The sequence below is a fragment of the Heloderma suspectum genome, chromosome 6 (genome assembly GCF_057233095.1).
Source record: "Heloderma suspectum isolate Gila_16-S chromosome 6, 16-S_ref, whole genome shotgun sequence".
NCBI lineage: Eukaryota > Metazoa > Chordata > Lepidosauria > Squamata > Helodermatidae > Heloderma > Heloderma suspectum.
The window spans coordinates 72883509-72908799 of NC_139463.1; the positions used below are offsets into that span (position 1 = coordinate 72883509).

Below are 25291 nucleotides of genomic sequence, written 5' to 3' on the forward strand. Positions count from 1 at the left end.
TTCAAATTAAGGACTCTGACCCAGGCACATGCCTTGTCCAACAGAAGATTATTTACATCTTGGGATGAGCAAAGACCCTGTGAACACCCCACCATGGTTTCATTAGTAAGGTACCTATCTCTACCCACCCATGCACCATGGTGTAACTGGCCAGGACACCCATATGGAATAAAGACACCCTTACTCTCCTTCACCACCATCCCATTATGCCAACAGCCTGTCCCTTCTCACAAGTATTCACCTATACTAAAACTCTGCCCATCCTCCTCCACCCTTCTTCCCCTGGGATCACTGGTACAAGACTCCTTAGCACGCACACATCATCTACTTAACCAGAACACCACCACCAAGATATCCACAGAAATTAAGGACTCTGCCTACTGTAACCAGTATTCCAAGCTGCTAGCTTTCTTCTGTACTGATCAGGACATCCACCAAACACACCCCACTTCCCCTTTCTCTCACAGCCTGTCCCTCATCAAGGTATCACACATCCTTGCCCACTGCAGATCCTTTAGGTGCCTGGTGGGAAGATATCTGGCCTGGTCTAGCCTACAGCCAGCAGCAAGCAGGCATGAGGGGTGAGCAAAGGGTTAAAGGGAAGGAATACCTTTCTCATGTCCCCAGCTGCCGCTCCCAGAGCTGTCCACCCAGATCATGGTCTATGTAGAGCGCAGATTCCGGGCAGGCAGAGCTGGGTCACCCAGGCAGGGTGCCGGGCAGACATCTCCGGTTTCATTTAAGCCGTTGCTCTTTTTTTGGCAGGCTTGCCAGCTGCCCCCAAGTTGTTTGGAAGCCCCCCTCCTTGCTAGCATGTGACCCACAGGTGCTGTGCTATAGCCAGCCTTCCTTCCTCCCGCCCCCCCTCTGGCATGAGATCCAATCCTCAGCTCTCCTCAGCTTGTCGCTTAGAGGAGTTCCGGCGAATCCCCACCCCCTGCTCGATGCCCAAGCTGCAGAGATGGAATCCCCACCCCATGTGCGTGCTGAGGCTGCAGCGAGACTGAGACAACACCCCCCACACACACCCGTTACCTAGGCTGCAGCCGGAGCCAATCCCCTCCCCTAGGTCACCGCGGAGGATGCAGAGGGAGCCAGGCTCCACCCTGTGCTGGTTACCTAGGCTGCAGAAAGAACCAATCCCATGCCTTGGGTCCCTGCTGAGGATGCAGACGAAAGGGCTCCTCCTTGCACTCGTCACCTAGGATGCGAAGAGGAAAGCCAATGGCTTCTCATCTCTTCCACCCCGCCCAGGTCGCCCTGGGAGCTGCAGCAGTGTTTGGGCCTGTCTCCTTGAGAAGCTCCCACGCCAGGATGCCCCACCCAAGCCAGGCAGTGATGCTTGCAATGGTGCAGGGAGAGCATTGAAAAGAATAAAATGATTGCCGACACATTCTCTTATCCCCTGAGCATCACCTACCAAAATAGGTCCTTCTGACAACATCCCTGCCCAGAATATTTGTTCTTTCTTTCCTCTCCCAAGAGATTACCCAAAGTTCTTTCTTCTCCGTCAACCCAGATTTCATCTGCTTTCTAAAGGCAGCAGGAAAGCTGGAATGAAAGGCATGGGAGGCCTGACTTGGTGGAAGGTTTTGCATCCTATATACAGGCAAGAGACAGAAAAGATCACAAGAAACTCTCCAGCCCCTGCTGTTGGAATTGCAGCTTTAAGGGGGGTTTGTGGCCCAGCAGCTGTCACGCTGGGACCTTGGTGTGCTTTACAAGTTTCAAGAAAACTGGGGTGGAAGAATGGAACAAGAAGTGGGAATTGTCTCTCCAGATTTGGCACTGCTGTGTACAGTGCCCCCAGCCCCCAATTCAGCACCACACCACCCAAGCTGCTTCATGGTTGACACAAAGACAACGTTTTCAACTCCCAAAAGTGAAATGGGTTCTACCTGATTGTTGAGGGCATGGGGTGGGGATAGTGAGAACCAAAGACTTGTGCCGCATATCCACATATAAAGAGAATCACAGGGATATGGGAAACTCGACCAATCAATTAACCAATGAGCTGCTTGTTTCTTCTAAATTTGGGGTAGGATCAACACAGAGGCTGGGGAGGGAGACTGCTACCCAAATCAGACCAGACCAGATGCATTCACATATATGTAAAGTTAGTAGCCTCTTCCCACCCTGTCCCTAGAGTGCAGGTGAAGAAAACATCAGACCAGATGCAACAATATATGTAGTAGCACTGTGTACACTTTGCATTAAATACAATTCTGAATCAATATTTTTAAAAATTCTGTCCCCTGCTTACATAAAGCAAATCTTCTTCCTGTCACTTCTTTTGTCAAATGTAAGATCTCCTGAATTTTATGAAAGGGGGGGGGGGAATGCTATGAAGGGCATAAAGTACTCACTACCACCACCACTGAAAACTCTGCTCACACATCCCTCCAGCTTCTGAGATTTCATCAGGTTTGCACCACATTTTCAAGACTAGATTTGCAGTCACATAAGAGACTCACTTTGGTTTGTTCAGTATCTTCAGCAGAAAGCAGACATTCCTAGGATGCTGTATTCCGCACAGAGTACTAACTTCAACACCTGCATCTTATTCTCACAAAAGCACACACGCAACTCTAACCATGAACATTTCCCAGCAAGGCTGGAAAAATATTTAAGGTTCTTATACAGCAGCATTGCAAGGCAGGGGTGGGGATGTGCCAGCCCAGCACAGGGCTAGAAAAAAAAAGTGTCACGTACATAGGTGCTGTTGCCAATGCAATCAGCCACCTGGGATTTTTTCAGCCCCAGTGTTTGCTCTAGGATTTCAGTGAAAATGGAGATGGGGGTCAGTCTAACACCACAACATCCACTCACAGGGGCAATCAGATGTATTCTACAAAGAGAATGAAATAAAGACAAAATATTTATATAGGTGATTCCCCTAGCTTTTCAGAGCATTTCCCATTACCCAGCACTAAAGCATTTGAGGCTTTTGAGGCTGCAATCCTATACATGTTTAACTGTAGGTCCCACTGAACTCAGTAGGACTTATTTCTGAGTCAAGTTAGTTTAGGTGGGGTGAGGGGGACATGGAGACATGATAGTAGTTTTTAAAATTATGCATGTTGTGGAGAAAGATATTTTTCATCCACTCTTATAAATGCTAGAATTCATAGCCACCTAAGAAAACGGAGCTACAGTAGAAGAAAGCATTTAAACAGACAATGCATGATTTACAGAAGAATTCACTGCCATAAGAGGTGGTGCTGGCCACTGGCTTAGATAACTTTAAAAGGAGGTTATACAAATTCATACAAGACAGCCTACTGATAAACCTATTAGCCATAGCAGCTGAATGGAGCCTCCATGTTCAGAGGCACTATGATACTGAATACCAGCAGCTGAGGTAGAAACAACAGGGGAGGTGCCTTCACGGTCTGCTTGTGGATTTCCTGGAGGCCACTGTGGGAAACAGGATGTTGGACTATATGGACCTTTGCTGATCTGATCCTTTGCTGGTTTGGGCTGTTCCTGTCTCAGTAATCCTTACAAAGCCACTGGAAAGTAGATCTGTAGTATTATCATCCTCCTCCTCCTCCTATTACAAGTGGAAGCCAAGGATGAGAGACAATGGCTTGCCTTTGTCTATGGACATATTGAAGTCATCAATACGTCCACAGCCAAGGTGACATTTGAATGAGGACAGATACTAGTGACTCCTATACTAGTTTACATGACAGCCCATCTAACTTTACCTGTCATCCTATTATTTAAAGTTTATGGGCAACCTGAGGCCCTCGCAGGCCTTCTGTATGACCCACCCAGGCGCCAAATCCCCCACCACTGCCTGAGAAGAGGAAGATGTACAATGAGAGTCGTTTCTATGTACATTCCTCCCCATATAGATTGCACTCCTTCCAGCCTTCCACACAGCTTTTGGTGGGCTAGGAGACCATGATCTTTCCCTGCTATAGTGGAGAGGGGTCTACCCATCTCCCCAGCAAGGAGGGCCTCTGAAAGCAAGGATTGTGCAGGCCACTACCAGTGTGTTCCCCACACTGAAAGAGATCTCAGCATGCAGGGAGGGGAGATTTAACCTCAGCCCTGCAAGCTGAGATGCAGGTGGTGGTGAGGAGGAAGAGTGAGAGAGAGAGTCTGATGTGGGGTAATGATATGAGGAGGAAAGTTGCATGTGTGCATGCAGCACACAAACCACCACCCATCTCTGCATGGAGCCCTCAGGGGCAAAAAGGTTGCCCATCCCTGCTCTGTATAATGGCTTGTACTAAAAATAATCAGGCAGGTGTTTATTAAAATAAGTAAGACATGGATCAAAGACCCAGACTACGTACTTCGAACAAAATTGGAAAGACTCGGATAAAAGAAAAGCACTTAAAGCAGCACTGGAAAAATATGATCTTGGGCATCTTAAATAGCACACTTCATTATTTTTCTCCTTGATCCCGTCTGTCAATTGTAGAAACCCCAGTTGTTCAAAGTCTGAACCTGGTGGCAAACTGTCTTCATCATATTCTGCAGAATAGCGTTAGATGAGCTTCTGAACACCTAAACATTTGGTGTTAGCACACAGAAACCTACTGGTATTAAGTCCCATTGAGAGCACCTTCTCCCTTACCAGCTTGCCAGGTCACTAAGGTCATCAGATGAGGCACTCCTGGTGGTTCCACATGGACCTGGAATCTGACTGGAGTCCACTCAGAGTAGAGCCTTTAGTGTATTGGCTCCCTATCTGTGGAATTTGCTGCTTGCTGATATCAGGCAGGCAATAACATTGTTTCATTTTTGATGACTGCTAAAGACATTTTTGTTGAAACAAGCCTTCCCTGACTAACAAGACATGGTTTTATTGGCACAATCTGATTTTAAAGGGTTTAATTAATTTATTATTATTATTTATTTTATTGTTCACCACTTGGATATTTTACTGGATGTAGAGTGGTATATGAATGGTGTAAATAAAATAAAATTAATAAGGGCGCAATCCTATACATGTTTAGACAGAAAAATGTCCTACAACATCCAGTGCCCCCCAGCCAGCATGGTTGGCTGGGGAATGCTGGGAGTTGTAGGACTTTTTCCTGTCTAAACATGCACAGGATTGCATCCTAAGTCAATTGGGCTTACTTCTGAGTAGACATGTGTAGTATTGCACTGTAAAATGTTTTTCCAGTCCAATCTAACATAATCACTATTGGTCAAAACCTTACCTGATTTTCTCAGAAATAGAAGTGGGCAGACATATGTTCAACTTCTCCTATTCTACATCATAACTGACAAGAGTGAAAGCAGCCACCACTTACCAGTTACCTAGCATCACTTAGCAGCCACCACTTACAAAATTTCCATAGCATCTCTAACTACATGGAGCACTGGTCAACTTTAGGCTGTACAGCCAGCCAACTAAGCATGCTCAGTTCACTGTGTAGTCATAGCGTACAGATAGCCACACAGGGGCACTACAAAGGATTTAAATAAAAATACTGATCTCACAGCAAGCTATCATCTATTTCCACCCAGACTTCTGCCAAACGCGATTGTGATCACCAAAATGGCAGTGGAAAATGCACTTCTCGAGAGAGTGAGAAATAGAAACAGGTCTTGAGAGAATGGTGAAGAAATGGCATCTCGCTAAGTAGCTACCTAACTGGGAATGAACAGACAGTGTGTAAGAAGAGAGAAGACCTGAATGCAAGAAGTCCAAGAACTTATAAAAAGATCTGAATATGACCATGAATACATTGGCACTGAATAGGCTCCAGGGCTCCATCCTGATATATCACAGCATCACAAATTTGAGGGCAATCCTCCTCAGATTTGTTTGAGAGGCTATAGGACAAGAGGACAGCCTGACAGCAGAAGCCTAGAACTACATAACACCACTGGCTTGGCAATTACTATGAAGACACGGGGTGAGCCCTTGATTTTCCACACCAAAGTTTTGTCTTCAATATACAAACAACCACAGTGATGATAAGCATAGCAGAACATCTGGTACCCAGGGTGATAGACAAGACAGTCCACGATAACAATTTGTTTAATGAGATCTGTTTTTAAAGCAAGTTTTGTTTGGGTACCACTTAAAGCACTAAATACTGCTTCAGCAGGAGCTCCAGGACTCTTGGACCTACCATCTGACATCTTTTACTGTCCAATCAACACTGCTGAACCTTTAATCTAACCTCTTCAACCCCTTCCAGTCTTAGCCACACACTGGCAAAATCTGCAAGCAGCCCCACTTATCACATAAATGAGGCCAGGCTATGGGGGCTTAAGGAGTATATATAGCGGTGAGGAAAAGTTTGTGAACACTAATGATAATTACAGAAACTCCATAGTTGTACCATGATAGCCTTCGTGGATCAAAACCAGTCCTTTTCTAAATATCCAATAGGGATTATATTAACCAACTCCATGTCTTGCTAAATAAAACCATGTATAGATTAGGCAAACAATGAGTGCTTAAGAGTCAAGGTATGTGCAAAAGTAAGTGAACCCCTAGATGTATCAGCTCAATTAAAGGGAATAATTAGAATGAGGTGTTTAAGTAATTAGGTAGACCTTCAGGGGTGAGTTTGGGAGGCCCCACTCTATAGAAGTATCATAAACTCTGAGTTTGGTCTTCACCATATGGTTGTGTGGAAACATGTCATGCCACGATCAAAAGACATCTCTGATGACCTCAGAAAAGCAGTTATTGCTGCTCATCAGTCTAGATGATCAGTTACTAAACCATTTCTAAGGATCTGAGGCTCCACCAATCCACTTTCAGACACATAGTCTACAAATGGAGAAGGTTCAAGACTACAGTCACTCTACTCAGGAGCAGTTGTCCTACCAAAATCTTTCCAAGAACAAACCGGTGCATCATCCAGGAAGTCAAAAAGAACCCTAAGTAACATCCAAGCAACTGCAGGCCACTCTCACCTTGGCTAATGTGAGTGTTCACAACTCAGTAATCAGAGAAAGACTGAAGAAGAATGGTGTTCATGGGAGAACAGGCCAGAGGAAGCTACTGCTCTCTAAAAACAACATTGCTGTCTGAGGTTTGCTAAAGATCACATAGATGATCTTCAAGACTTCTGGATCAATGTTCTCTGGACAGACGAGTCAAAGGTAGAACTTTTTGGCCTCAATGAGAAATGTTACGTTTGGTGAAAGTTCTAACAGAAGTACCTCATCCCAACTGTCAAGCACAGTGGTGGGAATGTGAGGGTTTGGGCCTGCTTTGCTGCCTCAGGCCCTGGACGGCTTGCCATCATTGACACAACCATGAATTTTGCAGTGTATCAGAAGATTCTAGAGGAGAATGTCAGGCCATCCTTCTGTAACACCACCCAAACTGAAATCCTATCACTTTGTACACCACGAAAAGAAGCTGGGTTGGCTCCAGGGTTTGGTGGGGGCAGCAACAAGCTGTTCAGTGGGGCCCTGTTCCCCCCGCTCCATTACTAGGTATGATGCCATCACAGTCAGTGGTTTCTTATCTCTCCTCCCCACTGCTGTCACAAAGAGGGAGAGGGAGGGAGGGAAGGCGGGAAGGCAGGCAGGCAGGCAGGGGCTGCTCCTGCTCCTAGTAGTCAAGACAGTTTGCTTGCCGCAATAAACAAGAGAAAGTGCCCTCATAGGTGGTGGTGCAAGTCAGTGGAAGAAAGGAGGGAGTGTGGGTGGGCTCAGTTATACCTATGGACAAGTCAGGAGTTAGCAGTGGGCCCTTCCAAGGATCTAGGGTCTCAGCAGATTCCCAACAATGCCAAACCAATGCAAGCCCTGAAAAGAAGCAAGTGCAGTACCAAAAATGCAATGAAACACAAAGGTGAAGCTTATTAAGGTGCTGAACTGCATTCTTACCAGAAGTCAGCAGGTTTTGTTTAGGGCAACACACTATTTTAAAGAAACCTGTTATCTCCTAGTAAGAATGCTGCCCAGTAGCTTTGAAGTCTCATTCCTGGTATGCATTGTCTATTTTATACAAGTATGTTCTATACAGTCTAGCCATGTTAAATAGCTTGTCCAAGGAGCCCTGGTTCATTAGGAAGGCCAACAGTCTGGCCTCAAACAGAAAATCTTTGTCCGCATACTGAAATAGTTCATGCAAAGTCTATTAACCCTCATGTCTGGAGGCGAGAACGGGGAGCCCTTCACCTCTCAAGGTTTGAGGGAAACAGTATGTTCTCATCAGGCCCCTGTTTACAGTCACTGCCTAAGGGTCAACTCTGCCCCCTCCCTGGATTCAGGGGAGGGAATGGGGAAAACACAGCAAAGGGTAAAGATATCTTCTTGCTGTGCTGCCAAAGTAGTGACAAGCTTGGGGTGGGGGTGGGTCACACTGGGATAATACTAACTCCAGCAGCTCTCATCACATGTTGCCTGAGCTGGGCATTTATTTTTATCCCCTTGTTGTGGAAATATTACAAGGACACCATAATCCTGAGAACAAGCCTTTCTAGATCAAGCTGCCTATAGTACTCAGCCTATGGAATTGCAAGATAGGAAAAATATCAAGAGGTACTAAGAGCAAGCCCTGCCACCTTTACAAGCATTGCCCTGGTATTGTTGAGGCAATATAAGGGCACCAGCAGCCACCAGAAGTTTGGACTCCTAAATACAAGCATCCCTCATAGTCACCTGATTCCCACCCCTTGCCAGAGAAGGAAAGGCACTGATTGGGAAATAGCTCAGAAAACGTTCAGCTGCCAAATGTTTTTGTGGAGGTTTTTAATCATGCAATCACCCTGCCTGATTCATTGAACTTTACAGGAGTCCAGATGATGGTGTCTTCCATTTGTAACCCTCCTGTGTTTTCCCACTGCTTCTTCCATCTTCTTTCTTTCCATAAAAAAATCCATTAAGGAGGAAAAGGTGGAATACCTTTGGATTTCAGAGCCCTTTGTCTGGAAGCACCCAAGTCACTCACTGTCTGGTTTATAGTGACCAAGAAAGGACTAAGCACATAGGAACAAATCATGATATGACCAGACCACGCAGGTAGGCAAGTCAAGGAGGCGCCAAGCTTGAGAGAAAGGTTCAAGCGTGTGCAAGGTAAGCATGAACACAAAGTCCCCAAACAGGCAAGTGCCACGAAGGCATGAGAAGGGATGAGAAGGAAGAAAATCTGAAATGCAATCCAACTCGGAGCAAAAAAAGTTTCTTGCCTACACCAATTGGGGTTGATGGGGTCAGAGCAATTAAAGGCAACTCATTCCAAGGCAAGGCTGTGAAGCAAGTACTGACAACAGTTGAAGCAGGTAATATGGAACAGCTTGCGATCTCTGTATAGTCTGGCAGGGCAGACATGGCAGAACACATTTGGTATGAAAAACAGTTACAGTTGGAGGTCCACTCCAAAATCTAAAGAGCAAGGCTTCCACTCAGTTCCATAGAAGGGATGCTAAATCTCAAAATACAAGGTGGAAAATGTTCACAAAAGCACATAAATAGGATTTAATGCACATCTCTTTATTCACACCATATGGCTGGCTAGAAGTATGGATTTCTCCCATACACATGCACTTTGAAAATGTGTTTCAATATGCTACATTAATGACTGCAAGGGAGCTCCAGTTTCAAGGTCTTTTCTTTCTACAAAAGGGCATCTCAAACCCAGCATTCTGAGCTGGTGTAGCATAGTATTAAAAGCATGAACTGTGAGCTGCAAGCTCCTGGTTCATCTCTCACCTCAACTATAAGACCACTAAAGTAGGTTAAAACAAGCCACTTTCTTTCAGACTCAGCTCCCATCTGTAATATGCCGATGTTATTATTATTATTCCCATCTTTTAGAGCAGGCAATCTGTGGCCCTGCAGATGTCGTTGGCCTACAACTCCATCAGTCCTGACAATTGGCCATGCACAGTACACAGAAAGCACTTGGAAAGATACTTTGTATTCTTACAGATTGTTTTCTCCCTCTTACCCCTAGCTCCGCTCATGGGAAATATTCAGTAAGAAACATCTAGATCTTAATTTGAGCTACAGATCATCCTGAAGCAAGTAAGTGCCTCCGAGCATAAGCAGAGTAGAGTGCCTTTGTTTTGCTACTGCTTAACTACACCCGACACCGTGAGGATTATAGGGAAGAAATCCAAAGGCAAGTAGCACAAGTTTTAGGCAAGCTTTAATCCCAGTACCTCCCATCTTTCAGAGTTAGGCTTCTGGCTAAAAGCCACAAAAGGCTGGGCAGCCCAAGTGGGAAGCAAGACATAGTGACCCATTCACTGGCTACCAGAAGAGTGACTGAGAGGGGCAGAACCTAGAGGTAGTATTCCACACAGGGCACTAAGACAACACAAAACTTGGATGCCAAGAAAAAGCAGGGGGGGGGGGCTTGTACCTTCACCAACTGGCAAGAGCGAACTTGTCCTTGTTTATACCATAACTTGGGATTAAAGAACATCCATACAGTGAAGACACATTGGAAGACTGACATAAGAATTCCCATTTATTAAGCTGAAATCTGTCCCAATGTAATGCCTTCTACATTACACTTATTAGCCCAATACTTTTTGGCATCTCAAAGCCCCCGGCAAGTGCTTCAGCTATCCCAGCAAAGAAAAACGAAGCCAAATATTGCTTTGAAAGAAGATTCCACGCTTCACATCACAAGTAGAGTCTTGGATATCTCCAAGGGAATGTTGGGACAATGCAAAATTGTTGGGGTAGGTGCATCAACATAAATGCATGGGAAAGAAACTCTAAGAGTCAGCATTCTTGCAACCATGGAAGCTAAAAACTGGGTAGAAAGACTGAGGGATGTGATAAGCACAGAAGAACAAAATGCATGTGGGATGGAGAATTGCTTTAGAAAAAAACAGAGATCTGAGCTATAAACAGAGATAAAAATACAACTTGGTGACAGAGAAGAACAGGAGCATCCAGAATGAACAGATCCGGGGAGGAGTTAGACCCGCTTCAACCGATCCACTGAGAGCCACTAGAATGATGTAACAGTGCAGAAACCAGCTTTGAAAGGATCACTCACTAGTTTCAAATAGCAAGTAGAAATAGAACAGTTGTATGACAAGCAGCGCTCACCCTACAGGCTGTCCCATATGGCAATCTCCAAAAAGAGAAGTGCTGGGATTCAAGCATGTCAGAAAGCCACTAATTTTATACTGATTTTATATATTCTTAAGTTTTTATATTGTTTTTATTTATTGTCTTAATGCTTTTTATTATACTCTGAGCAACCTGGCTGTTTTCTTTTAATGGAAATATATCACACAAACAATAATTTAAAAATCAATAAAATTAATTTCTCTGCTTATCAGATGTGGCCTGCCTCGTGATTCTCACATGGCAAGCTAAAGTATCAGAAGCTCTTTATTACCAATTCACATGTTCCAGGGCTGAGACTTGGTAAACCCTGCTCTCCCACTGTCTCTAGACAAACAATTAAACAAAGATGCTCTCTCAACACAGGGGCCACTACATATGCTTGATCAGGCAGGGGGAGGCTGTGTGGCTGCTGCAGAAGGGGGTGTTGGCCCATAGCTAGCGGGCGATGGCATTTGCAAGCACGGACGTAAGGGAGGAAAAATATTTTGAGGGTTGCAGCAATGCTTGCCTCCCACACAAGCTGGTATTTGGATTAACCCGAATACTTCCTTGTCGGTGGATCCAGTCTAAGCTGGCTAGGGTTCGTAGCAGGCTCATTGCATCCAGTGGGCAAAATACATACGTTGAGAAATGGGAGTCAGAAAGTTCAAACCTGGCAATGCATTGGGAAGCTGCATGAAATTTTAGGAAACAAAAAAGGAAAGCAAGACCCTAGATATCACCAATACATGGTCTCATACCATCCCTTCTGCCCACATCTGTCATTTTATTTCTTATGCAAAGCATTCATTATCATCACCTCTCACAGATACAGCAGTGTAGAGAAAGGTCCTAAGGCCCAGATCTGCACACCAAAAATCTTCATATGATGCAAGACTTCATGGCGTTGCTGCAGCTTCTCTTTCCTCAAAAATCCCACAAGCCTATAGAAATTTATCCATTTCTATAGTAAGTGAGGGGTTCCAGAGCTCTGCCAATTGCTTTACAGTTTTATGGTGTTCACTTTCACAAGCACCCTGTGACGTAAGCTATTATTCCCATGTTATTTATGGAAAACTGAAACTGAAAGAGAAAGCGAGAGGTAAATTCATGGACAGATTGACATTTGAACCCAGTTGCTTTCAGATCCAAGTGCAAGTCTCTAATCACAGGGCCATAATAGCTCAACCCTATTGCTCCCCTGTCCACAATCTATTACAGAAATATCCTGCCCTTCCCCCAAGGAGCTCAGACCAATATTTAAACTTCACATCAATCGGTGAAGTAGGTTAGGCTGGGAGACAATGGCTTGCACAAGCCACCTAATAAGCCTCAAACCTAAGCAAAAATTTAAACTCGCTTTTCCATATCCAACTCCAACTATTCTAGGCAGAGCATCAAACTGTTCATGGTCCCTCCTACTGCTATTTTTCATCCAGAACATTCAAAACAGGTACCACCCCACTCCACAATCCCTACAGATATAACACAGCAATGGAGCTTCCTCTTTAAAAGCTCAAGGATTAATCCCCCAGCATGTTGTTTAGGAGGATTGGAAAAAAAAAACTCTGCCAGAGACTCCAGGGAAGTACCACAAGAGCAGACAACATAGGCCTAGCTTAGATGGTCAGTCCACTGTTCTCTCACTTTTTTCCTGTCTGCCCTATAGCCTTAACCATGCTACAATTTTAGCACTTACTTCACCCACAATTACTGATGTACTATGTACCCATTCTACCATGTTGGAAAGAAACTACATGTATTAGTGCAGCTGCCAATCCACCACACAACAGTGTTAAACGAAGTGCATACATTGGGGGGGGGGGGGAGAAACCCAAGACAGTTTTCAAACACTATGTCAAAGAAATGTATGAATCATGTACAGAGCCTAGCACAAAACTGGTGCTTAGAATTAGCAGTAAACGGCTGCATTTCCGGCCAATCAGCTCGTGTCCCATCCTTGAACATTCAGTCCCAGATGCATCTAGCAAGTACTTAAGCCCAAGCTGAAGCGAGACCACCTTTCATGAAGCCTTTCCTAGAGCATCTTCTCACTTTGACCTGGTCTGCACGACACAACAGCCCACTGCGGTTTAATTTACCCATGGGAGCTGTTTCATTGTGACTAGAACTCATGGCTGCCATTTTTGCATGATGCCTGTGGGCACACAGCTTGCCGTGGCTTGCTGTGTCATGCGAACCCAAGCGTCATGAGTTGTTTCAGGGTAAAGACACCCTCAAACAACCCACAGCTTGTTTCAGGGTTATATGAGGGTTGTCTAGCCCTCAAAAAAACCCTGCTGCCTGGGTTCGCACGACACAACTAGCCATGGAACACTAGGTGCCCGTGGGCATCATGCAAAAATGGCGTCCATGGGCACATGGCACAGCACAACAGCCCCCACGGGTAAATTAAGCAACAATGAGCTATCATGACATGAAATATTACAGAATTATATTGAATCCGTGGCATGACCATTCTAGCCCCTGCTCCACACATGACTGGCAGAAAGGGCTGGGCAGCTCAAGCAAAATGATAGGGCTCAGAGGGGATATAAAGGCTCAGCCAGAAAACAAAACATTACCTCATCTTCTATGGCCATAACAGCCTTCTCTCCGGTCAATTCCTTAGCATCCCTGTATAGTCCATCCAAAGTAAAACATAAACCTGCTGAGCCTGCATCTGTTCTGCACATCACCTATACATCACTAGCACTAAAACTGCAAGTAGTATCTTATATCGAGAAAATAAGAAATACATTGGGCTGTATCCAATGCAGCTGCTGTGCTGCACAAACAGGAGCCACCCCTCAAGCAGCAGAAAGCTAGCAATTCTAAAAGCAGCCCTGGAAACAAGTAGCTATGCTTGTTTCCAGATCAGGACAGGACAGCAGAGCTGCCGTCTGCAAACTCCGCTGACCTTCCCTGTTCTGGAAATTAGCATTTCTGCTTGTTTTGCGTTGCTTTTAGAACTGCTTGCTCCCTGTTGTGTTAGCAGTGGATCCTGCTGGCACGTGGGCAGACTTGGATACTGCCCGTAGAATTTATATGGCAGTTTGAACACTCTAAAGTGCCAGCATTTGGTAAGTAGAAGAGAGAGAGGCAGAGAGAGAAAGGGGGAGACACACACACACACACACACACACACACACACAGGGAGAGAGTGTAAGAGAGAAACTCATCTTCTCTTAATTTCTTCCTGACCCTTCTGTTCTCCATTTGTCCCTGCTCAGGAGGAGAGCTTGTATCATCAATCTCAAATCCAGAATGTTCTGTGACCCATGCCTGAAAGAAGGAGAGTGCCTCACTGCCAGCAATGTGACGATGTCCTTATCCCCACATTACCCTGCAGCTTTGTGTGGTCCCACTACCTGCACACCAATACTGAGAGCACATAAAGCTAGTGTAACAGAATGAGCTGTGACTTGGAAAGTCCCCAGTTCAAATCTAACTTCAGCCTTGACCTCTCACTTAGGAACACTGCTATCTACCCCAATCCAGAATCTCCAGGATAGGGCAACACTGGCTCACTGTTTTGCATTGCTGTAGGTAATATTACAGACAAAATGAAGTGTGCTGAGCACTTAAGTGCAGTGTGAAATATTACAGAATTATAGTGAATCCATGGCATGGCCATTCTAGCCCCTGCTCCACAAACAACCAGTAGAAAGGGCTGGGCAGCTCAAGCAAAATGGCAGGGCTCAGAGGGGATATATAAACGCTCAGCCAGAAAACAAAACACTACACCAAAGTAGGAGCTTCTGTACATCTTACAAGATCCCTCTCTCCCCACACTCCTTACACATACTCTAATCAGCTGCGCCTTGATAATTTCCCAATGCCATGAGACTTTGGGGGCCTCATGAGTCTGGAAGGGTGAGCAAGTGTAGTGTTGGTGTTTAAATTCATGGTTTAGGAGAATATCAAGTGTCCCTGCCCCAAATCCACACAAAATGTGACATAGGCTTGTATTTTCTACCTTGTAACCCTTAAAAATATCAGTAGAAAGTATGTGTGCGTGCGCACACAGGAAAGTACTCTCAATCTCCTTTCTCTACATGTGTGAACAAGCCACTATTTATACAGATCTTGGTTCTATATAAGGTTCTTTGAAATCTTCACACCACTCACCCTCACAAGCACCCTGCAGGTGGAAATTATTATTTCATTAATATCTCATTATTATTTAAATGACAACACTGGGTAATTAAAATTTATATTTTTAGAGATAAGGGAGTTTTCAAGCATAAGAAACTGCAAAGCTACAACCATCTTCCCCCTCATTCCCCCAAGGATGGTCCAAAAGATAACATGTTGTATTTAAGGACACACACACGCAAGATTCCCCCCCTATGTTTTCCTGCTTTTCCAAAATAAAAGAAAAAGAAAATTCAATTTTTAGCCTCAATAACTTCCTCTAAACACAAGTCACACCCTTTCACACACACACACCCATTTAAGTAATTCATTCTCAGTTTCTCAACCACCTACTTCTGCTGGAGGGGAAACCCCATATACAAAGCAAGTTTCACTTTTAGATTACCAAGGGCAAGAACTTTGAAATCTTTAACCTATTTTTGCCAGTGGAGGGGGATGAGGGAACATGACAGGAACAGAAGGCAACTACAACAGCTGTTTCAACAACCCCCAGCCTGGCCACCAGTTCTAGTAACCCTGTCCATTCGCAACACAAGATGCCAAGGATTAAGGGAGGTCTGGAAGCAGATTGACACGACCACTCCACACTGTGTTTGGGAGAGGGACTTGGGCATCTATGTAAACAATAAGCTAACTGAATTCATCACTAAGCAAAGCACAAATATAAACAGGCCAAACCAGAATAGGCCTTCATAAAGAAAACCTTATGAGGAAGCAGAGGGGGTTGGGGAGGGAGAGGAAAGGAAGGGTAGCATTCACTGCACACTGGGGCTAGAAATTAGAAAGAAGGAAAAGACCTGTCCTACCTAGTCTCTTTTGAAAACCAAGTAGAAAAATCCCCTGGAAGTATTCCACAGCTGAGCAAATCACCACCCATTTGGTGTGTGCACAATGAGACTATGACCTAATACTGCAAAATAAGCAGGTGGCATTATTGAGCAAGATGCCTCCCACAAAACGAAAGAACTGCTCTAATGTCAGACTAACATGCTTCCAAAGAAAAAAAGGAAAAATTCCTAGCATCTTTCTGTGTGTCCCAAGTCAGTGATATGTTAAACCACTGACAGTAATAAGCATTTTTATTGCTCAAAGTCATGGAAAGATCCAGAAGTATTCCCTTCTCTTCATCCCCCAAGCCCATATATTGCACTATACACAACAACGTACCTCTTTAGTTAGATCACCATTCATTGGAGGAGCCACTGCACCTAGGTCTTCCAACTCTTCACCAAATCCTTGCTCCGCTCCACTTTCCCTCACTACATTGTCTGGAACAGTTCCATCTTGCAAGCCACTGCCATTCTCAAGGGCAATGCCTGTACTGGGTTGGGCACCAGAGACAGAACCTTCAGGATCGCGATGTACCAGCCAGGCACTGACCTCAGTGGTGGGCACCTGAAACCTGTCCAGGGCCCTCACCTGGTTAAGAAGCCGGCGAGCTGTGAAATAGTAGTCCAGGTCTACACTTTTGGGATGGATGACATAGCCGTCTAAAGTGTTCCGCAGGTTGTGGAACTGTGTCTGGGTGTAAGCCGAGCTCTGGCCCAGAAAGATCTCCCGCAGAGGGGGAAGATGCGAATTCAGATAGGTATCTACGTCCACTCTCACACCGATCAAGCTGAGGAGAATGGTGAACTGGATGAGTCCTTCTGTGAAATATTTCTTCAGAGAAAGCATTTCTGGAAAGGAAAGTGCATGCAGCAGAAGTTTAATAAAATCCACACTATCTATCAAGCTAGCTCTCCACACAAGCTGTTTAAAGAACAAAAGCACTCAAATTACAACAATGTTAAACCCCATTTTAAAATAAAATCTAAAAGCAATTAGATTACCACCAAAAGAATCACGTTCTAAAAATCTCCAGAAGAGAGAATATGGTCTCCCAGCAAGAGAGCTCCTATTTCTGGTGCTCTCTGCCTATTAAGAGATGCAAAACTGTTTTGTAACCGAGCTGAGGCAGTTGCATATAAACCCACGTGACTTACTGTCTCAAAGAGTCCACATGCAGCAACTTATTTGAGTCTTTCTAGTTTCCCAACCAAGTCCTACAAGATGGGACAAGTCCTCAGGAACAGCTGCAACTTCACTCTTTCCCCCTCCTTCTTCCTCTTCTGGCTCTGAGAAGCTTCCTGAAGGAGCAGTTAAGAGTCCAAGATTCCAGAGCAGGGAAAGGTTCAAAGACTCTTCCGCTGCTTGCTGTGGGTTTCGTCAGAAACTGAAACACAGCCAAAAAAAATGAAGGTGATAAGGCACTGAAGACACCACCCTTTCAGCACAGTTAAAACACTGAGACACTTCATTATCTATGAGCCACAAAGAAGCCTATACACAGTCTACCTAGTTCACCAAAAAAGAATATCCTGAAACAAAAAGCCATGGTTATATTTAGGTCAGTTCTGCCTTTGTTCTCCTATCCTGGTCCATTCTACAGTTCAAGGCAACATAAACTTTTCCTTTCCACTGTAACCTCATCACCTCCCTTTCACTCCTCAACAAGACACAGCAAAGAATCAACTAACAGAAACACTGCAAGAATACTGGTGTCTGCCTCCCTTTATCCTCCACCCGCTGACTGCTTGTAGTCAATGATTTTGAAACATGCTGATTATGCCTTTATTTAGTGTGACTTTCTGGCCAATTTAAAATGAGCGCAAGTGCCCAGGTAAGCATTTTGTTTTAGAGGGGTGGGGAAGTATTAATCAACATACAAAGGCATCTCTGCAGCGATTTCTCCCAATTCTCATACAAACTCGATGGCACTTAAGGACAAATCTTACATTTATCCAATATGAACAGGATTCCAAGTATATTTGTTAAGCCCCTGCTTTAGATGTTCAAATTCCTCCTAACTCTGGTCCCCAGTCCAGGGACTGCCAGGTCTTCTGACTTCCATCTCTGTGCATAGTATAATGACTACATACGCATTTGTGATGCTGTATGAAAGCCCAATGACCTTTGCCCACCTTCCACCCAAACTTATTGCACTCTTTTCAGGGGCTGAGTGCATAATTTGAGACCTCTACATTTCCTCTATTTCTGAGGTACAGTACGCTGAATACTTATTATATGCACATTAGTTTGAAAGAATCGTCAAACCATTTTTTCTTCTGAAACTTTGAACACCAACGCTCAACAAGTTTACAGCATCAGTGCTTATGGAATACATATGCATTGTATTTGGGAGGGACGGGGCAGGGGACTGCTGGTGGACCAATGTTTGACAGGCACATTTTATTTGGGAAAGAGATCTGATCTCTTTCACCTCTCTGTTCCCCCTAATCTACCATCCATCCCCTCTGATGGTTATAAGGAGCTAGAATGAGCCCTAGAAGCTATACTGAGAAGGATGGTGAAGCAGTGAGGATCAAGAACCACCTACACATGAGAGAAGCCACTGTCTAGCAAATTTCCATCTACCAATAGACTGTGGTTGCATATACAGCATTAAATTGCTATTAAGAATCCATGTATCAAGAAAAATTGGTGTAAAAGCACCTTCTGACAGTTGCAATTAAGAAATACGGGAATAAGAAAGGCTCAGTATGTCCATCCCAAAACTGCTAGAGAGAAAATATATATGGACTAGGAAACCAATGCCAGTGCAAAATTTAAAAATTAAATTAAATTCTAAGTATAAATAAGCTATTGGTAGAAAGAGGATCAGCCTAGTACGCATGATCGCTGCAGCTCACCATGGCTTATTTAAGCCACAGTGGGTTGTGGCATGTGTTGGCGGCCACTGTGAATATTCAAGCCGCAGAGGCAACAACCCATCCTGTGCCGGTTTGCACATCAAGATAAACCACGGCGACTGACCACTGCAGCTTGAATATTCTCAGTGGCTGCCGGCACACACCGTAACCCACCGTGGCTTAAGCCACAGTTGGCTGTGGAGTTCATACAAAACAGTCTGTTCTTGTCAGCCTTCCTGTCTTAGAGAGACAGCATTTCAACACAACATTTGCCCCAATGAACCTGTATGATCTTGTTTTAATCTACATCACAATCTTTAATCTATATCACAGCCTCACTACCAGCTCTAAGTGGGGAGACAAGAAGTTTCAAAATGCACACTTTGATCTATTAAGGGCAATCATGTACTGATCCCAACCCGCTCTCTCTGCTTTGGCCTACTATTACATTTCAGCACCCTCTCTTTCCCTTCCCATCAGAGACATGTGATTTCTAAGTTGTTGTTGTTTTTAAAGATCTTGGAGAGTCGAATCCCCCAACCACATGGTCTTTGACATGCCTCCTCTTTAATCCTAACTTCTCAATCACTGTGATTTTCCAGGCTCACATTTCAGTCTCATTTTAAACCTCCTTAAAATGCATCCAAACGGCAAGGAAGAGAGCCTGGAAAATTTTCCCTAGGGCAGGCACTACCATAAAATCCTTTCACAGGCTAGCTTGGAGCTTGTCCTATTTATACAGCAACACAAGGAAGCATGTCTTTAAGAGTTGTCCCTCATCCTTCTAGAAACTACTACCTCCCTGCCCCTGCTCATATCTCCAATAACCTCACCTCATTCCAAGGTTGTATACAACAGATCAAATAGTAACTCCTTAGCACAGTTTACAATGCAATTTTGAAAGTAAATCCCACTGAGTTCACTGGGGCTTTCTTCCAGGTACATGTGCACAGGACTGCAGCCTCACACAATCAAACCCATCAAAATATGGTGTACAAAAGGGGATATTACTTAGCATGTTTTCTGTGGAGTAGGGATTTCAACCCATTTTATTAAGATAGCAAGTATAGGTTCAGGAAACGATAATTGTTCTGGATTAATCAATCAATTTTAAGCAATTGTGATTGTATGTATGTACTGCCCAAGGATTCTCCAATTAATAATCTCCCTACTCTCCTTTTTAGTCTATTTCCCCACATTTATCTCCTCAAAAATCTCCTAGTCCCCAAACATTCTGTTCCTCACTCCAGTAATCTCTATCCTCAATAACATCCACACTGGCTTTCCCACTCCCTGAAGTCTCCTATTTTGCTCTTTGTCTCATCCATAAACATTCCACACACCCTACCATGTGTCTCCACTCTCCTAGCACTCTACTCCACTGGGAAATAGAATGATATCCAAATGGATATTGGAAAGCACTGGCTTTTTCTTATTAGCCATAGGAAAATATTAAAGCAAAGGAGATTGGATGCTTTCACAGTCGTCTTCAGGAACTATCCCCAAGTGGCCAAGAAGAAAAGTTGTACTGCAGATGGCCACTGAAATACATTGAGACAGCTGGGGAAACTAAATAATGGTGCTTTGGAGGACTGTATGAATCGTCAGGAGCCTCAAAATCACACACAGGGAACCCCCAGAAGACAGTGGGATGCTTCAGTGCTTACACACACACTCCTAGAAATAGACTTCTCTGAAAGACACTTCACAAACACAATCTATCAGAACAGGTTGGGATGCAGCATAATTGTCTGCAGGAAACATCAGGACCCCAACCCGGCCCCTGATTGGTCACAGGCACGTGTGTGCATGCATACACACACACAGTTCCCCAAAGCACCTGAGATGCTTACAGCCCCATTCACGCTTCACTCTGACACCACAAACCTCTTGGCACAGGGTAAGTAAATTAGCACATGTAGTGTGATAGAAAACTTTTATCCCTATTGTACTGTTTGGAAATAGGATAGAACCTATATATTGGAAACTCAGGATACCATTTCATGAAGAGGGCTATAGCTGACAACAACGTATGCCATAATAAATGCTTTATTCTTTAAAGTGACACAAGACTCTTCTGTTGTTTTTACTATAATTACGTATGTGAGTACCCAGAAATAACACTATATGAATGCTAAGAGCATATACAGTACACTATTACAATAAAAATACAAGCTTTTGAGTTCTTCAGAATTTTTTTTATCAGGCACGATGGTAAACAAAGCAAAAGGGGGGGGGAGTGGCTGATGTTGAAGCCATGAAGCCCTCATTTCGTTACAGTCTTAAGATGGAAAGTGGGAGGGGGCTTCAGACATTCAAATTAGGTTCTACCCATTACTGAGACGGTTTCAACTTACACTACTGTAGGTTTTACGATTTTTCTTTGATTAATAATGTAGCTGTAGCTGTCAGTACTTTCTGCATTTAATTCCCTCTCCCACCAACTGTGTGTACTGTACGTATGCATCTGATGAAGTGGACTGTAGTCCACAAAAGCTTATGCCAGAATAAATCTGTTCATCTTTAAGATGCCACAAGATTCTCTCTTATTCCTTCTACAGCAGACTAGCATGGCTACTCCTGTGGAAACTATTAGAGTAGTTCTTATAACAACCTTATGAAGTAGGCCAGGATTGTCCCAGTATTACAGTCACAGAATAAAGCCACAAAGATGCTCTTCTTCTAAATGACACTGAACAGCCCTCGGAAGTAATTGGTTTCTCTACAAACAGCAATGGGAGTAGACTGAATTTCCAAACTGCATCCATCCTAGAACCCCCCGCCCCCATTCTTCACTACTTCCTCTAGGATTCCTCCCTTCAATTGCCTTCTTCTTCTGTTCCCCTTGCTGCTACTATCTCCCAGCTCTTTCAACCCCACTCCCCTCTTATCCGCCCGGCATTTGCGGCTCCTTTGCCTTCCTCATCCAATCAGCCCCCCCCCACACACACACACATTCTTTCACTCTCCAGCAATCCCTCCCACATTCACCTCCTCCTCCACCACCATCCCATCTGAACTCTGGCTTCAGGCTGCCTTCATTTCCACTATACTGGGGAAACCAGAAAAGGGAGTTTTCCCAACCCTCACTTCTCCAGCCCAACTTTAACTCTTAGCCTCCTCACAACCTAAGCCGACTTACCCAGCCTTCTCTTGTTTCCCCTTTCTAGCCCATCCTGTCCCCTTTTAACTCCCGAATCCCCCTATACACCCCACTTCGACCATCCCACAGCCTACTGGTCCAACCCACGCCTCAGCCAGCCCTACTTCTCCCCATTCCACCCGTCAGCCCACCCACCGCCCCGCACTCCAAGAGACCGTCTCCATTCGCCTCCTACTCTTCCACAGTCCTGCCTCGACCAGCCCCCCAGCTCCTTTTCCCTCAGCTTATCCTTTGCACCCCCATTCCTCTGAGCTCTCCCCACTTTCTCTTCTCAACACCCTCCCCACGACTCGTCCAGCCCCTCCTCCTCTACCTGGCTTACTCCCAGCCCCCGTTCCTCGTTCCCATTTCTTTACCCTCCGTCCCCTAAACACACTCCCCACCAACGCCCCAATTAGAGGCCCCGTATGACCTCTTTTATCTACAGGTCTATCCCCCCTGCCCCCCCCCGTTGGCTTCTCCTCACTGCCCACCGTATGTTTCGCCCCCCCTTTTCCTCTTCCACCTGCTTTGTTTACCTCCACCCATTTCCCCTCATGTAAGCCTAGCATCCTCCCCTCTTTCACCGTGCACCTTCTCTCTTCAGCTACCGTCGTTCGGCGCTCGCTGCTGCCTTCGGGCGGCCTTGCCCCGGTGCCGGTCCCAAGCCCAAACAGCAGCACCCGTCTGCCAGCACTCTCCTCCCCACCTCCACGCGGCTCCACCCAATCCTCCTCAAGGGCCGAAAAGAGTGGCAGCTCTTTCGCTCAATCAGACGACAAATCGGGCCTCCCGCCCATAAACCTCACAGCGAGTGACACCCTGACGGCCAATTAGAGGACCCATAGATAAAAAGGGTGAAAAGGGGAGGGCGACCAAAAAAATTGACAAGCGTAAAACACCAATCGCTGTGGCACAGGGCCGGACGGACCGCGCGCTGACTGACTACACAAATTCGCCAATCAGTGGAAGGCTCGCTAGGCTTCCCGCGCCATGTGGCGTGAGCGACAGAATTTGCGACCAACCGCCGGCCGAAAAGCCACTACCCTGTTTCCCATTGTCTTTGGACGATATGTCCGTACACACAGGCTCCTGCAGCCAGTCTTTGCCCGTCACCCACCCACCCACCCACCCAAATACGTAATCTCCATAGCCGCTGATTGGCCCGCAGCTAGTCTTACGAAGGGGCGCCATATTGGGAGTGTTGCCATTGGCAACCAACCGAAGACTTCAAAAGGCCCTTCAGCGGTCAACCTGTATGAATGTTTTTTTTAAAAACCCACCACTACTATTCCGGGACTTTCCATTATCACCTCCTCGTCAGTGTTGAACGAAAATATCCGAATGAAATTTTGCGTTTTAGAATGTGGTTTTGTTTTAGAAATCCTTTTTTCGGGCCCTCCTAAATGTATCTTGTAGTATTCAACTGATACTCCAATTTGAATTTCAAAATTGTGATTCAAGCTTGGAGGAGAATGCAGCTAAGACAGATTTTAGTGGTAATTTTGTTTTGGCCCATATAACAATTTACACACTTTACTCACACCCACTAAAGTTGAAATTCACCCACGATATTCGCCTCAGACATTCCGAACAGAACGAGATGGAACATTAAAATTCAACATGTAAGAGCTTTTTTTTTGCCAGTAAGTTAAATTTTTGCCAGTAACTTAAATGTATCTATTATTTCTAGGCTTGGGGGGCGGGGGGGGGGAGAGACACCTTCTCAAGGCAACATATAAAATAAAAGACACAAAGTGGATACAGTTTTTAAGAATCCATAAAAATATGTTTAAAGGCTAAGTGCCAAAATGTGAGATTCGTTTCAAGATGTGGCAATTTGGGGTTTTGGTACTACCCAAAAAAGATTCAAAACCAGAGGATTTTTTAAGTGACGCAGAGACATAGGGTTTTGTTCTTGGATTTGGGTTATGTCACATACATATTCATACATCTTTCTCCATCAATGTACTAAGTTACACCAAAACACAGAAATTTGCTTATAAATAACAGCTTCTGTCATCACCATGGGAATCTCAAAAATGGACAGTAGATTGCTTTTTAAAAACCCACTTATCTCCCATCCAGGTACAAGTAAATTCTTCTTTTAAAATGATATTCTCCCAACCAACAATGAAATTACCATGTAAAATACATTTTGATATTTGGCAAAATATCAAAAACATGTCAACAGTTTAGAAATATTATAGTCAGACACTAACAATACATTTAGCATGTATATTTTACTTTTCCTGTGTACTCAACGCACTTCAAAGCAGTCCACATAGCTGCCCTGGGAACTGAAGGGCACAGTATGACACCCTCAAATAAATAAATAAATGCGCAATCCTATGGGGATAGGCGGCCCCCTCCGAACTCGGAGGCGACCGCCTATCCAACGCAGGGCCGGAGAAGCGCGGAGGGGATCATTCCCTCCGCACTTCTCTTGCCCTGCATTTGTGGCTAGACAGCCAATTTTGGCCGTCTAGCTGCAGGAAGGCAAAGCGAGGGAAGAAACTGTCAGAACGACACATAGGATGTGTCGTACTGGCATTTCAGCCTTCCCCACCCCGGAACGCCCCCCGGCACACCCTGTTTTGGCCGCTCCATGCTCTTCTTTGAGCACGGAGTGCGAGGCCATTCCGCGCTGCCAGGGGGGCAGTGCAGAACAGGGGGAAGGTCGGTCCTCCAGGAACCAACCTTGGAGCATGGGCTCTGAGGTCGGTTCCTGGAAAACCACATATCCTATGGCCGTCTGGCTGCTGACTAGCGGCCATAGGATTGCTCCTTCCATTGACGTATTAACTCACGACCATTAAACATTCTAAATATTAGTCAGCTTCAGTATCCACAGGTGAATACTGAAGGTTTCTTGCTGGGGTGAGGGATTTGTTCTGCTACATGGGAAAGATCTCCTACCTTTACAGAAAAATACTGGTGGGGGGTACACTTGTCCTCCAAACTCCAAAAATTGGTACAGGCCAAGGGTTGTGGATGCACACTGCTCTTCATGCTGTCAGCAAATATTCCTGGCAGCAGCCACCGACAATCATCAACAAACTAGGGCTGGGAGTCTGCGTGGCTGAAGGGAAGCAAATGACCCACCAAAGCAATCCTGGGGGGCTGAGGCCCAAAACAGGAGGGGGGGCAAGAAGAGGAGACACATTTTCTTTTCATCCTGCACTTTTTTTCTCTTTTTCTTTTTTCTTTTGCTGTTTCTACTTGTTAGCTAGCGGTTTGCCTACAAAAGCCACATGGTGAATTGATGGCTGTGCTGAGATTTGAACTG

At 44.9% G+C, this 25291-nt stretch overlaps 1 protein-coding gene across 4 annotated transcripts in view; it reads right to left on the reverse strand.

The window, feature by feature from the left end:
* Positions 1-22717, reverse strand: part of NFE2L1 (NFE2 like bZIP transcription factor 1) — a 35399-nt gene extending 12682 nt beyond the window's left edge. The window contains exons 1-3 of one of the 4 annotated variants that reach the window (XM_084804848.1): positions 22614-22717; positions 17154-17383; positions 16336-16847 (exon numbers count right to left, since the gene is read on the reverse strand). In XM_084804848.1, the coding sequence (XP_084660974.1) occupies positions 16336-16845 (510 nt within the window). In that variant the 5' untranslated portion in view covers positions 16846-16847; positions 17154-17383; positions 22614-22717. The other 3 variants (XM_084804847.1, XM_084804849.1, XM_084804850.1) reach the window with 3 other exon arrangements.
* Positions 22718-25291: the final 2574 nt, after the last annotated feature.